The sequence below is a fragment of the Brassica rapa genome, chromosome A06 (genome assembly GCF_000309985.2).
Source record: "Brassica rapa cultivar Chiifu-401-42 chromosome A06, CAAS_Brap_v3.01, whole genome shotgun sequence".
Taxonomy (NCBI): Eukaryota; Viridiplantae; Streptophyta; class Magnoliopsida; order Brassicales; family Brassicaceae; genus Brassica; species Brassica rapa.
Window position 1 is genome coordinate 22325908 of NC_024800.2, and position 14099 is coordinate 22340006.

At 31.9% G+C, this 14099-nt stretch overlaps 2 protein-coding genes across 2 annotated transcripts; both read right to left on the reverse strand.

Annotated features, from left to right (window-relative positions):
• Positions 1–4470, reverse strand: LOC103874385 (ethylene-responsive transcription factor ERF003). Its single transcript, XM_009152795.3, has 2 exons — positions 851–4470; positions 1–730 (listed from the first exon to the last, which is right to left on the reverse strand). Exons 1-2 carry the CDS (start codon positions 1063–1065, stop codon positions 235–237), a joined length of 711 nt encoding a protein of 236 aa, XP_009151043.1. The 5' UTR covers positions 1066–4470; the 3' UTR covers positions 1–234.
• A 2783-nt stretch (positions 4471–7253) lies between these two features.
• On the reverse strand, positions 7254–13869 carry LOC108872312 (zinc finger BED domain-containing protein RICESLEEPER 2-like). The gene is made up of 6 exons (XM_018659785.2): positions 13221–13869; positions 12526–13005; positions 12287–12437; positions 10690–12201; positions 8950–10600; positions 7254–8838 (listed from the first exon to the last, which is right to left on the reverse strand). The coding sequence occupies exons 1-5, from the start codon at positions 13428–13430 to the stop codon at positions 10572–10574; spliced, it is 2382 nt and encodes a 793-aa protein (XP_018515301.2). The 5' UTR covers positions 13431–13869; the 3' UTR covers positions 7254–8838; positions 8950–10571.
• Between the last annotated feature and the right edge of the window lie 230 nt (positions 13870–14099).

Here is a 14099-nt window from a genome sequence, read left to right on the forward strand (position 1 = left end):
TGATGCAAATTAAGATATTAGATAACGTTTTTTCATATAATAAAAATAATATACATTACATAGCATATGATCGATTGCTCTTAGAATGAGTGTTTCAAAGAGGCCAATTCAGATCAAATGTCTTGAAATTAGCCTTTTTCTCTTCTACTACTCCACGACGCCGTCATGTTGAAGGAAAAATAAAATTAAACTTAAAATAAATAAGAATTACTGCTAAAACGACAGGATCGTTTCTCACATCGACCGAGTAGGTAAAACAGAGCAAAACTCAATGGAACCATAATGACGCAGCTCCTCTATCATTTGCTCAATGTGATCTTCCTCCAATGGCTTGAAACTCTGTTGCAGATTCGCGTTTCCATCTTCCCATTTGATCTCCTTCATCGTCTCCGTTACTCCTCCTCCTCTGTCATAATGATTTCCACCTGCCGTCATGTTCATGACACTGTCCGTGTCCGGTAAGGATAACGACCGTAGTCTCGGGTTCTGAGCTTGCGCCTGAGACTGAGTTTGCGTCTGTTTGGTCAAATGAAGAGAAGCCATGTAGCATTTGTGGAGTTTAGCGGTGAGAGTGGCGGAGAGGAGCTTGGAAGAGGAAGAAGGAACGGCGTTTGGGTTGTAAGGAAAATTAGTACGAGCTCTGGGGCCACACATTAGCCTCGCCGCCTCGTCGTAGGCCCTTGCCGCATCCTCCGCCGTCTCAAAAGTCCCGAGCCAGATTCTTGTTTTTCTGAAACAAGACAAAGAAAAAAAACGAATTAGCCAACAAGGTCAAGAACTTCTTGATTAACTTTCAAGAAAGAAAGAAAAAAAAAACAAGGGTAGTTTGGTAATTGTGAGAAAGACTTACAAGAGAGGGTGGCGAATCTCGGAGACCCAAGAGCCCCAGTGTCTCTGTCTCACGCCTCGGAACCGTTGTTGTGGTCGTGCCATCAGAATATTAGGGGTCAGGTATGTTCCAGTGTGTTTATCAATCAAAGTGTTTGTGGGAAAATGTAAAAGAGGAAAGTGATGAAAGGTGTTGTTGGAAGAGTGAAGGGTGGCTTTAAGTACTGTTGGCTTCATGAGACAAAAAGAGAGTTTGAGAGATGCTTTTGTTGTGTAATTAATTTATTTGCTAAATTAACTGGCAATCAATTTGGTACTAAACGGGACCCACACCATTACCAATACGATCCAGAAAATCTCATTGATTTTTGTTGATGAGAGACATCAGCGGAGTGAGAGAAAGAGACATATGCTAATGTATTTTTATTCTTAAATTGAAACTCATTTGTTGTATGTGTAATTGCCGCGACATGGGCAATGGATTATCTATTGCTCTCACATATTGTAAAGTTTTAGTGGATATTAAAAACTTATAAACTGTATATTCTAAGCTAAACTGTATGTAGGGAAATAAATTGTTTTTTAACCATGTTTTTGGAAAGTATCATTGTACTTTCATTTGAGAGAAAGAGAATAAGACCTATGCAAAACGAAATTTATCAAAACTTTTAATATATACATATTCAATAGTTTTCTTATAAAACGGATTTCAGTTATATCTTTAGTTCTTACTTCTATCGTTTGACATATAAATCCTAGATTTTTTTTTGGTCAAACATAAATCCTAGGTTATGAGTGAATACTTCTTTAGCTAAGAAAAATATATTAATAGCTATAAAATTATTTACTGTCCTAACTCCTACATGTAGCATATCTAAGTGATATTGTAATCCCCAGAGATCTCCTAACAATATGTATTTTATGACAATATGTATGTTATGTAATAACTAATAAGTATCCATTTCCTTTATTTCCCAATTGTGAACAAGCTGGATGCAAGAAATTTTGGCTGCGGTAAAACTTCAAACCCACATCACATTTTCACATGGGTTTGATCATCACAACATGTCTGTACATCATAGATACTGCCAAATTTTTCTAGATTTTTTCCAACTAATTAATAATAGCAATAATAAATGGAAGCAAAAAAAAGAGTTTGATGACTATAGCGGGACTCTTTCATCACCATTCTTCACCCATGTGAGTTTTCGATAATGACTCAATCAAACATTAAAATCATCTTCGACTATTATGTATTTTATATATTTTGTTTATTTTAGGTCATTATTGAAACAAACATTATTAATATTTTCTGATCATACCCATGATTTCTGAGTGTAGTTTACCAGATGATATTCGAAGAGTAAAAAAGATAATAAAAACAATTAATGTTATGCATTGTATAGGATGTATCGATTTTATTGTTAGTATTATATGGTACTTTTGTAGGAAATGACACACTCTGTAACCAGTTCGTCTGTGGATTCTTATATATAGGAGATGTATTTTTGGTCGATATTTCTCTTTTGTTCTATACGTTTCGTAAAACATAATTAAATTGTTTATCAATTGAAATAAATAAATCTTGTAATTTATATTCGGTCGCAAGCATTTTAAAACTTATTTTCAAATTCAGACATTATATCCTTTTCGAGTCACTAGTAACTAGAATAAAAAGTGATACTAGAAGAATATGTTAGGCAAAAAGTGTGCTGTTAGAATGGATCCATCGAAATAACAAGTGCCAACATTATTGGGGTCAATCCAGTAACAACTTGATGGAAGAATCTTAGACATCAATTATGACTACAAGAAAAAATCACTAGAGGGTCATTAACTTTTATTAATAATTTAATCAATTTAAACCCTAATAACTTATCATGTCCCTAAGAAAAAGGAAAAGAAAAAACTATATCTCTACTCTAGAGGCAACGTATCAGTAAGTTACATGATCGACTTTTCCAATTAGAGCATGATTAACCCTGGTTTCTTAGCCGAGGTTCTTAATTCATGATTTGACATTTTTTTAACATTTTTTAGCTAAAAAAAACTCTTATATCTCTTATTTAAGAGACGGTTCTTAGTTTTTCTTAGTTAAAATCTAAGAAAATGTAAGAACCGTCTCTTATCTGAAGCTAAGAACCCTAGTCTCTTAACTGGGGTTAATCATAGTCTTATGAGATGGCCAATATACTCTTTAGTCAATGTATTGCATTCATTATCTTAAATTTAAGTATTATTAGGCAGTGGATGATGTAGATAGGTTTTGGGAGGGGCAGCTGCCACCCTTGATTTTCTGAAAATATAGTTGTTATAAGATTTTCATATTGCCCCCTTTGATATGTTCTTATATTCTACTGCCCTGAATGACTATAGGTCGATCAGATAATAAATCAAAATCATGTGGGAGTGGGTAGCTCCAAAGACTGTTTGAATTGCTCATTTTGTCTCTTTGCTACTATTTTGGCACGTGTGAGTAGTGTGGTTATCCTTCTAGGTTGTGTTGTCTGAATTGTTTGTTTTTGTAGAATAGAGGGTCATCATATGTTTGGTGGATCATATCACACATCTTAATTTAGTTTTGTCGACACTGGAGAGAAAAGAGAGTCGAGAACATACACGAATCAGTTGTTTGGGACTACATACAAAGTTATGGGAATTTCAGAGGAGTATTATGAATAAATAAAGTTGGGTCTAGATAGTAAACGCGTGACGTGGGAGCCACTACGTATATATAAACATGGGTGATGAAAATGGGTTTGATTGTGATTCATGTCCTTTTCTGCATTCGGCTGTAAACTACATTTTACCCCAAATCAGTATATATACAATAAGCATATTTGTTTTTACAATTATTCAACTGTAAATAGCCACGCACATAAAGACTTTTCAGTGTATGTATTTTCCAAGAACTGATTTAAAACACTTCTTTAATAGTTCCCGATCTTATACTCATAATTCTTCTAGATCAGAAATCAGTTTTTAAATATTTTTTATTCAAAAATTACTCTTTCTATCAAAGTTACCCGGAAAACAAAAAAATATCTCTTGTGTTACTATTAGACCACCAAGACTTTGGTAACAATACATCTATTTTATACAGATCTCAAATTTTATTTGATCTCACAAATATACTCTTATCTCTTATTTTTCTTATGTGATTTAACCTCCGGTAACAAATAGAAAATGAACGGGGTGCATAACAAAAAACATGAACGGGGTGCATAACAAAAAACATGAACGGGTTAGAGTTTCGAAATTCCCTGTATATTAATCATGGAGCATTACAACTTTCGTAATCACGTGTCATCACTAGAATAATTTTTAGAATCTTTATAAGTTGGTCTACATAAAAATAATATTATGTTTTTTTATTAAACTAACTATCAAATTGATTAGTAGTGTACAAAATAATATTTTCAAATTCTTTCTTTAGATAACAACTACAAAATTACCTATGATTAACATAAATATGACAATTAATGATTATAAATAATACATTTTTGATAACAATTTTTGTATCTTGTTTTAATTTTATATTATTAAAAGAAATTAAAAAATTACATTAAGCATATAATAAAAAAAAGATTTTTTTCTATATGTTATATTTTGATTTTTTTTAAACGACTAAAAATTATTAAAAATGGTAAAAATCCTACATCGAAAATTTTGTGATCAATAGTTTAATATTTTCTTGTTCAACCAAGATACAAATAATTATAAATTGTATGAATATGAATTTTCGTTAATAGATATTCATATTATATATATATTAATATAATTTCAGTTAAAATATATACTATATAAAATATATAAATATGTTAATTTTAAAATTTGCATTGAAAAATTATTGAGATCTTAATATTTTAATTTGAAATTTGTATTGATAAATCTCAAATTAAAAATTTTGTGTTTAACCGTTTAAATATTTGTTACATCAAATATATAAATATTGATAAAATCGTATGAGTAGAAAATGTCAATAATAAATATTTATATTAAAATATACTATGTATATATATATATATATATATATATATCTATTTCAATATCACTAAAGTTTAATTATAACGATATAAAGTAAATAAAATAATTGTTTTTATTTACTTACCAAAAATATGATTGTAAATAAACAAAAGGTATTAGTTTTTATTTATTTCAGATTAAATATGTAAATATTTATTATGTCATTCAGATTAAATATTTTAGTCTTAGTTTTAATTCCTAAAAATATTTTAAGGAAATACATGACAAGATTTCAATCACCTCCTTTTGAGTTTGTTCGAAGAATAAGATATTTGATCATTCGTTTAATACTTTTTTCTCCTTAATACCTTATCTAGCTATTATATTTGTAAGAATGAGATATTTGAACTATTTATTAAAAGTTTTATGGTTTATCATTTAATAAATCAAACAATTCTTACTTTATACATAGTTTACATATACTGGAACGGTAAAGTGATATATATTTTTATCGGTATACTCTTAAGTTATTAAACCTCAAAAACATAGGTTAATAAAATAAGTAATTTTTTGTTGTTGTAGAATAAGATAAGTTTTAAACCGAACTAGTGAATATACACTAGACATACACTAATATTTTGAGTGTACTTATATTCTATAACAGCTTAATATATTAGATTTGAACATTAACTTGTAAATAGAGTTTGCCGGTGATTTTTCAAAAATTTGATTCTTAGATATGTATCTGGAGTGGGACTAATTTTTACAGATGTTAATCTTTTTAAATTGACATTTATATAATTCACCGAATTCACAAAAAAAAAGTTAAAAAGGAAACAAAACTCATATAAGTGAAACATAAACGAGAACAAAAGCATAATATTATAGAGATAGAAAATGAAATCACTTATGGAGATTATTCAATAGTGAACAAATAGAGAGGAGAAAACCTAATCTCCTTTCGTCATTTTACAATCGATATTGTCTATCTGGTTTTTGTGATTTGTGTTGACCGCAAAACTTAATTTTCTTTTGTTTATATGAAATCTTAAAAATAATTAAAATGAGATATAATACGTTAAATCTTCAACAACGACGATAAATTTAAGAAACTAACATTTGTATTCGTCATTTTACAATCAATAAAGATTGTAGTGTTACAAAATATTAAAACTATTTAATAAACAAACATTAATATAAAAAATTCATTCCCCGTATACCCGTGGGTTATCATTTAGTGGTGTATAAATTTCTGCAGAATGAATTCTAACAAACTTTATAACGACGGTAGCAATTTAGGAATTATATTGTTAGTGACTTAGTATTTAACAACTTGTTAAAAATGTATGAAACTTTCATATCACAGTTTTTTGGATGAGTATAAACTTCTACATGTACTGGAATGAATAACACGACTTATAAATATAAATTATTTTGTGTTAAAAAATAAACGTAAATGATTTTAAGTTAGAACGTTAAAATATAATTAATATTTATTTAAATTGCAAGAAAGAAAATTGACTAATCATTTTTCGTCGTTTATATGGACAAAAAGTTATTCAGGTGATTTCCCAAATTTTAACTAAGTATGTATCTTGATAACAAAAAATATATTTTAATTATATAAATAGTTAAAGTTCATTGATGAAATTAAAATAATTAGGCGACGTCCATGTCAAAGACCGCCATTGTCTCGTCCCATTCCACACTCAGGCACATGCAAATATGGAGGGTCCATTGAATCCACAACAAAAGGTCACATAAATTTAATATCGTATATAACAAATGTAATTCAACATGGACTTTGGAGGTTTTAGAGATGTTGTTCCTCAGCTTGCATACACACATGCAGTATCTTTTGGTGTTATCTATGCATTCTTATGTTCTTGGTAGAAGCGAATCTAATCTATGTTGACAAATTTTGGGAAAATTCCTTAAAAATACACAGACTAATTTTCATTTGCTAATAAAATACACAAACTATTTTGACTCCCCGTTTAATACACGAATTAATTTCCGTTGCCTATTAAATACACAAACTTTCAAAATTCACAGGTTTTACACATAGTTTTAGACGGCGTTATCTATATTTAACGGAGGTGGAGACGACGTTAGTGTTTAATTAAACATGTGCTTAATTTATGAAAAGAAAATTCTTTAAAAATACACGAACTAATTTTTATTTGTTAATAAATACACGAACTAATTTTCATTTGTTAATAAAATACACGAACTATTTTGGATCCCCATTTAATACACGGACTAATTTTTGCTTCTCATTTAATACACAAACTTTTAAAATTTTCAGATTTTACACATCGATTTAGACGACGTCAACTATGTTTAACATGATTTAGTGGATGTCAACTATGTTTAACAAAAGTGAAGTAGATGTTAGTGTTTAGTTAAACATGTGGTTAAACTGCGAAAGGCAAATTCTTTTAAAAATCCTTCTGATAGATTATATTGGTAGTTTTCTTCTTCATAACACTTGCATAGTGTAAATTAACTTTGATTGACAAAAAATAAGAATCGGAAACTAATTCCAAAATCAGAAACTCGTTTAAAATTACGTAATTTTAAAAATGACGAAGAAAACTAGGTATACCTAGTTTTCTTCGTCATTTTTCATGACATGGAAATCATCTCCACTTTGAAGCAATATAAAATGAAATCAAAGCGAAGAAGAAGAAAAGGAACAGAGTTTGATGAGTAAAAGAGGTTGGAATAGATTAGGGTGTCAAACTTGAATTGATGCTAGCTTGAATATAAGTATCAATCGATTCGAGAGGTTTTGGTTGAGGGTGAGTGTGCTTTTCACTTTTAACCATACGTTTAGTTAAAACTAAAGTCATTTCTGTTATATGTAGTTGACTTTGTTTAAATCGATGTGTAAAATCTACAAATTTTAAAAGTTTGTATATTAAATAGGAAACAAAAATTAGTTCGGGTATTAAATGGGGATCCAAAATAGTTTGTGTATTTTATTAACAAATGAAAATTAGTTCATGTATTTTTAAGGAATTGTTTTTTCATAAATTAGACACATGTTTAATTAAACATTAACGTCGTGTTCACTTCCGTTAAACGTAGTTAACTCCGTCTAAAACGATGTGTAAAACCTGCGAATTTCAAAAGTTTGTGTATATAATAGACAACAAAAATTAGTTTGTGTATTAAACGGGGATCCAAAATAGTTCGTGTATTTTATTAGCAAATAAAAATTAGTCCGTGTATTTTTGAGGAATTTTCCCACAAATTTTCCAAATTATCATTTCGAAATTTGGAAATATTTACATATTATGGTATATTATACTCCCTCTGTTCCTAAATAATCTATGTTTTAGAATTTTTACACTTATTAAGAAAACACTTAAAATTTTGATAATAAATGTATGATTTTCTGTGTTTAGCTATTTCCTATGATTTTTAGCCAATCAAAATTCAGTAAACACAATTAATGTTTTTGAAATTTACAATTTTCCATTATTACATACATTGAAAATGTAAAATATGGATCTTTTAGAAACAAAATATTTTTCTAAAACATGAATCATTTAGGAACGGAGGGAGTATCAAGTTTGTTTGCCTTTTTGTGTATTATGTCCGAAAAAAGAAGAAATCTCACAGAAATTCATCGTATATTTTCTTCAGCGGAATCTGTTGTCGCCTGCCCTTTCCAAAACCAAGACAGCATTAAAACATTGTTTGGTTTTTATAACTTTCACACACACGCAACTGAAATCAAAAAGTGAGTCTAATACAATAGTAACATTACAAATGGTTTCAGATTATAAGCTCTAATCATTGAATTAGAATCCAAGACTAACAAGGACATAGAGTTAAGTGATTTGTGTTACTCGGATTCAAATGTGTATATTACATATTAGAAAAGGAAGAAAGAGTTAAAACTTAGAAGCAAAAGTTGGAGAAAAATTAAATGGGACGCGGTTTTGGAGGAAAGTGAGAGCAAGTGAATTGTTTCATTTGACTCCAAAATGAAAGATACTTTTTGTCATTCTTATTCACCGCACTCCATGGGATCTCTGTTCTCCCCCCCCCCCCCCCCCCCCCCCCCATCTCTTCATCCTTTGAAAGTTCTTTGTTTCCTACAGACATTGATACAAGTTGCTTCTGTATGTTATCCACAGAGACTTCTTTTTGATGATATAAACAAATATTTAGTTATTTGTAATAGTTAAACATTATTTTTATTAAAAATAAATATTCAAAGATTAAGGTTTCAAATAACCTCTCCTTCTTTGGCACTTACAAGTTACAACCATTAGGTGAAATGTTTGTCAGGCATGATAAATGCTATCTCTCGACTCGTTCCCATGTGCTTTTGTTCATTTGTATTATTTTAGTATGCCTAACAACAGCATCGAATATAAGTTTGGTTGGCTCCTTCTGATATTAAATTTAAGATTCACAATATAATAAAAGGATTCATATCTTTTTTGAAAAATAAAGTTCATATGATTTCAATATAATTTGCATGATTCATATAATTTTTTGTTGTAACAATCTGTGCTGGATATTATTATTATCCTTTTTAATTATAAAAAGATAACACTAAAAATTATGATATAAAGTAAAACATTTATAAATTTAAAACTATTTTTTCCGATACCAACGCGTTGATGTTCTAGATATATATTAAACTAGAGTAGTTATTTTACAAAATTAATTTATAAAATGCGATAAATCTAAATTTTATATTCAAAATATAACAGAAAAAAATAATTTTAATACACATATAATTGTTTTAAGCTTTAAATTATATGTATCTTATTTTAAATGATTTAAAAATGTGCTTTTATAAAGTAGTAAATTGTCTTGAGCTTTAAAATTAATTAAACATTAATAATTTTTAGATATTCAAAAAAATTTCGGACAATAAAATAACACATTTTAAAAATAAAGTATACTATCAAATAAGAATATATATATATATAACATATAATGTATAATACAAATACAAATATTTTATTTAAGTGAAACAAAATTTACATCTTAAATAAATGTAAATGGTATTTACATATGTTAGTTAATTAATAAGAAAAAAATTAAAAGATTAACTTTAATGCTAAAAAATTAAAGAGAATTTAATAAATAAAAAGTGGATGAAACCCTTCATCAAACATGTGTATAGACAAATAATAGTAGTTCATCCACTTTTTTATAAAAGACGTACATAAGCAAATTTGAACTGCTTGTGTGCATATTTTGTTATGAAGTAACACAAATTTGTTGAATTGGGAAAATTTTGTGGATGAGATACACATGTGTACCATTCACTAATTATACACTCCCGACTAGGCCTGGGCGTCGGTGTACCATTCGGGTTCGGGTCGGGTGAAACGGGTTATCGGTCTTTCGGATCTAAGGATATAAACACCATTCGGTTTATTTGATTTTTCGGTACGGTCTCGGTTCGGAACTCTTCGGGATCGGTTCGGTTCGGAGGATGATTTCAAGATCCGTGAAAACCCAAAGTAGAAATGGTTTCGGTTCGAGTCCGGTTTATTGTAACCAAAGTAACCGAAAAAAAAGTACCTTAAAATAACTTAACAAACTTAAACATCCGAAACTGAAATAAAATTCATCTCGTTCAAATAACAACCCAAATTCAAAGATACTTAAGTTTTGAACACAACAAGAACATAGGAACCAAAATGAAAACAAAGGCATAACAAAGTACTAAAAAAACAAGTGCAAATCGTTCAAGTTTCAAACATAAAGACAATCTTCTTCTTGGTGACGGGCTGGCCTTCTTACTCCAACATTGCTGCATCTTCATTCTCTGCAAAATGGAAGTTAGAAACAATGTTTAAAATGTACATTTATATTGTAAGCAATAAGAAAAATTGAAGTAAGAACTAATAGTGTTACCTCTTTCAAGTTTGTCATCCTCTTCAAGATCAACAAGAACTTGTGCATTTGAAGGCTGTTGTGTCTCCACCTCAAGATCTTGTTTCATCCACTGCTCTGAACACATTAAAACCTCAACCATAAAATGAGTAAGACAGCTCCTGTGTGGCTCTAGAATCCTCCCACTGGTGCTAAAGGCACTCTCTGAAGCAACTGATGACACTTGCATTGCTAAAACATCTCTAGCAATCTCAGACAACACTGGAAATCTGGTTGAGTACGTCCTCCACCACGACAGCACATCATAATCCATTCCAACCATCAACTCCGGGTTCTCCACACTCTCTCTGAGGTAAGTCTCCAATTCATCCCTTTTCTCTCTAACCCCAATCTCGTTCAGCTTCTTCTTGTATCTCACATCAATCCTCTTATAACCAGCACAATCATCCACTATCTCAATGTTGCTAGGCTGCTCTCGAGAAGACTGAGATTTGTTGCTAGGCTGAGATGATTGATCATTTGGATCAAAACGATGTCTTGCACTGTATTCTTTGAACAGACTTCTCAAGACGGTAATCAAGGACTCGTACACCTCCTTGTACTCAACAGTGTCTAATCCATACAATTCCTCAAAGCACATCTTTGCAAGCTCCAACTTCTTGGTGGGATCAAAGACAGTCGCAACCATTAGCATCTTGTTCAAGTTCTTGAGACCATCCCAATACTTGTCGAACTTCTTGTACATTTTTGTTGCCTTCGACTTCAACTCAGAATCATAGCTCTCGACGAGTGCCATCAGATTTGTTGCAATGGTTACTATCTCGCCATAACACTTGTGCGCATTGAGAGAAGTTGAGGCTGATACCACCAATGTTGAGTTGTAAAATATGACAAGAAACCGACACAATTTCTCCACTGCATCCCAGTCCGTATGATGAGGAGGACCAACCCTTGTAGAACCATTCTCTAACTCACTGAAGTAGTCGTTGTACAACCTGTCTTCTGCCTCCATCTTGTCGAACGCAACCTTGAATTTCAGCGCTGTTGTCAACATCAGATATGTTGAATTCCACCTTGTCTTGACGTCCAAAGGCAAGCTTCCTCTTGTGATCTTCCCCGAGTCAACCTTTAGCTCAAAAGACCTCAGCCTATTTGTATGTGATCTGACATAGGCGATAGCGTTACGGATAGCAGCCACATTCTGGTCTATCTCTGCCATTCCATCCCTCACAATCAAGTTTATTATGTGAGCATTACACCTCATGTGCAAGAACTCACCATCTAAGACAAGAGACTGCTCAGACACTAAGGCAAACGCACTATGAAACTTTCTTAACGCTGAACTATTCGCAGTAGCATTGTCAACAGTAATACAAAAGACCTTCTCAATTCCCCATTCAGCCAAGCAATCTAGCAAAACAGTAGCTATAGTCTGACCTTTGTGATCCGTGATGTGCTTGAAGCCTATGATCAGTTTCTTCAAGCGCCACAAAGCATCAATGTAAGGCACTGTGATCACCATGTAACTAGCACCTACAAAGAAAAATTATACAATGTTAGTAAGTGGAGGAAGGTGTTGCTAATGAAAAATTAATCAAGTATGTTTCTAATGTATAACCTGTAGTTTGAGAAACCCATATATCTGTAGTAACAGACACACGTTGCTTATTGCATAAGAACCATCTCTTCAATGCCTCTTTCTTCTCCACATACATCTTTACGATGTCTTTAGATGAGGTCCTTCTTGAATGAGGAGTGTACAGCATTGCCTACAAACATATAAATCAGATACATAAATGTAAATATTGTATTGAATAATTAACAGCAAACGCTAAATTACACTTAAGGAATGCATACCTTTTTACAGAAATGCTTCCATGCCACACTGTCAACAAACGCTAAAGGCAATTGTCCCAACAGAATCATCTCATTCGTGGCTTCTCTAAACACAGTTTCAGAAAGCTTACACGTCTTGAGCTTCCCATCTTCAGCAATACCTTTTTGTTTCTCCTTTTTGCTAGCTAACCACGCTTGATGGTTTTTGCAGATTTCAAGATGTTTCTTCAGGTTTGTGGTCCCTGATGTGGTGAGACACGAGTATTCCTTCTGGCAATAGTTGCATAAACACCTGTCTCTGTCCTCCTTAGTTCTTGTATAATGTTTCCATACTTCTGATCTTGTTGGGAGGAGCCGCTTGACTTTGGATGGTTGAGAAGTCACTTTGGATGGTTGAGAACTTCCTTCACATTCTTTTCTTTTGCTTTTGTTGCTATCCGGAGTTTGAAAGTCATCTTCTTTGCTACGGGTTTCTCGATCAAGAGATGATGTCGAGTCCATCTGTTTCAACGAAATCACGACAAGAGATGAACAAGTCAAGACCAAATTCGATTTCAAATCAATATGAAGAAGAAGCGTAGACATAGATATCAATTGAATTAAACGGTAAGCTTCTTCCTAAAAGATTAAACTAGTCCTAGACTAAACATATTTAAACAAGAACAACAATAATATCGAAAGAATTCGAACCAAGGAGAAGAAGAAAGAAGAAGAACCTGTGATTGATTGCTGGAAAGATATGATGCAGTCGAATGGAGAGAACACAGATGATTTATAGTGGCCATTTTGCAGTGATTACGGGGTTGAATCGAGGAGCTTTTGTGGGAACTAGGGTTCCACCGCCGAAGAGAAGAGGAGCCGACGAGATGTAACCGAGGAAATGGTGAGATGTAATCGAGGAGACACATATGTACACGAGCTTTCATTAAAGTCGGTTATGTCCGGTTTTTGATTCGGATAACGGTTTATTACCGATCCGACCCGTCCTCCGAACATTTGATATTACAAAGCCTAATAGGTGTTTTTCCTCAGTACCGTTACCGATCCGACACCGGTTTTTCGGTTCGGTTAGAGGTTCGGTTTTCGGGACCCGTTATAAACGCCCAGGCCTACTCCCGACTCAAAACCTAAGTAAGATTGTACAAAAGATTCATGAGATTTCAACTTTATGTTATATAAAAACGTTCTAGGGAGGAAAAAGAAAACAAAACAAGAGAGAAAAGAAGACCTTTCATATGTTGGACGAATTGGCGGGATGGGTCAAGAACAAAATCAAGCGGGCCTATAGCCTACGAATTGTTCTCATTTCTCCTTGGTGCACTCTTATGCTTTTGCACTCCTCGCTCATCTCTGCCGTGAAGTGATCATCCTTCTCAGCAATGAAATATGGTGTTGGTTAATCTTGAGATAAGAAAGAAAATTAGTAGCTCAGTATCAACCAAACAAATTTTATTTAATCCTTCCTTAATAAGTGTTAACAAATAGCCCTTTATTTATTTTGTTTACAAAAAGCCTTGAATTGGTCGCATAGAATAGGCCCATGACCAGAAGCCCATAAATAACTTGTAAAAAACTGTTATAATGACCCAAGTTAT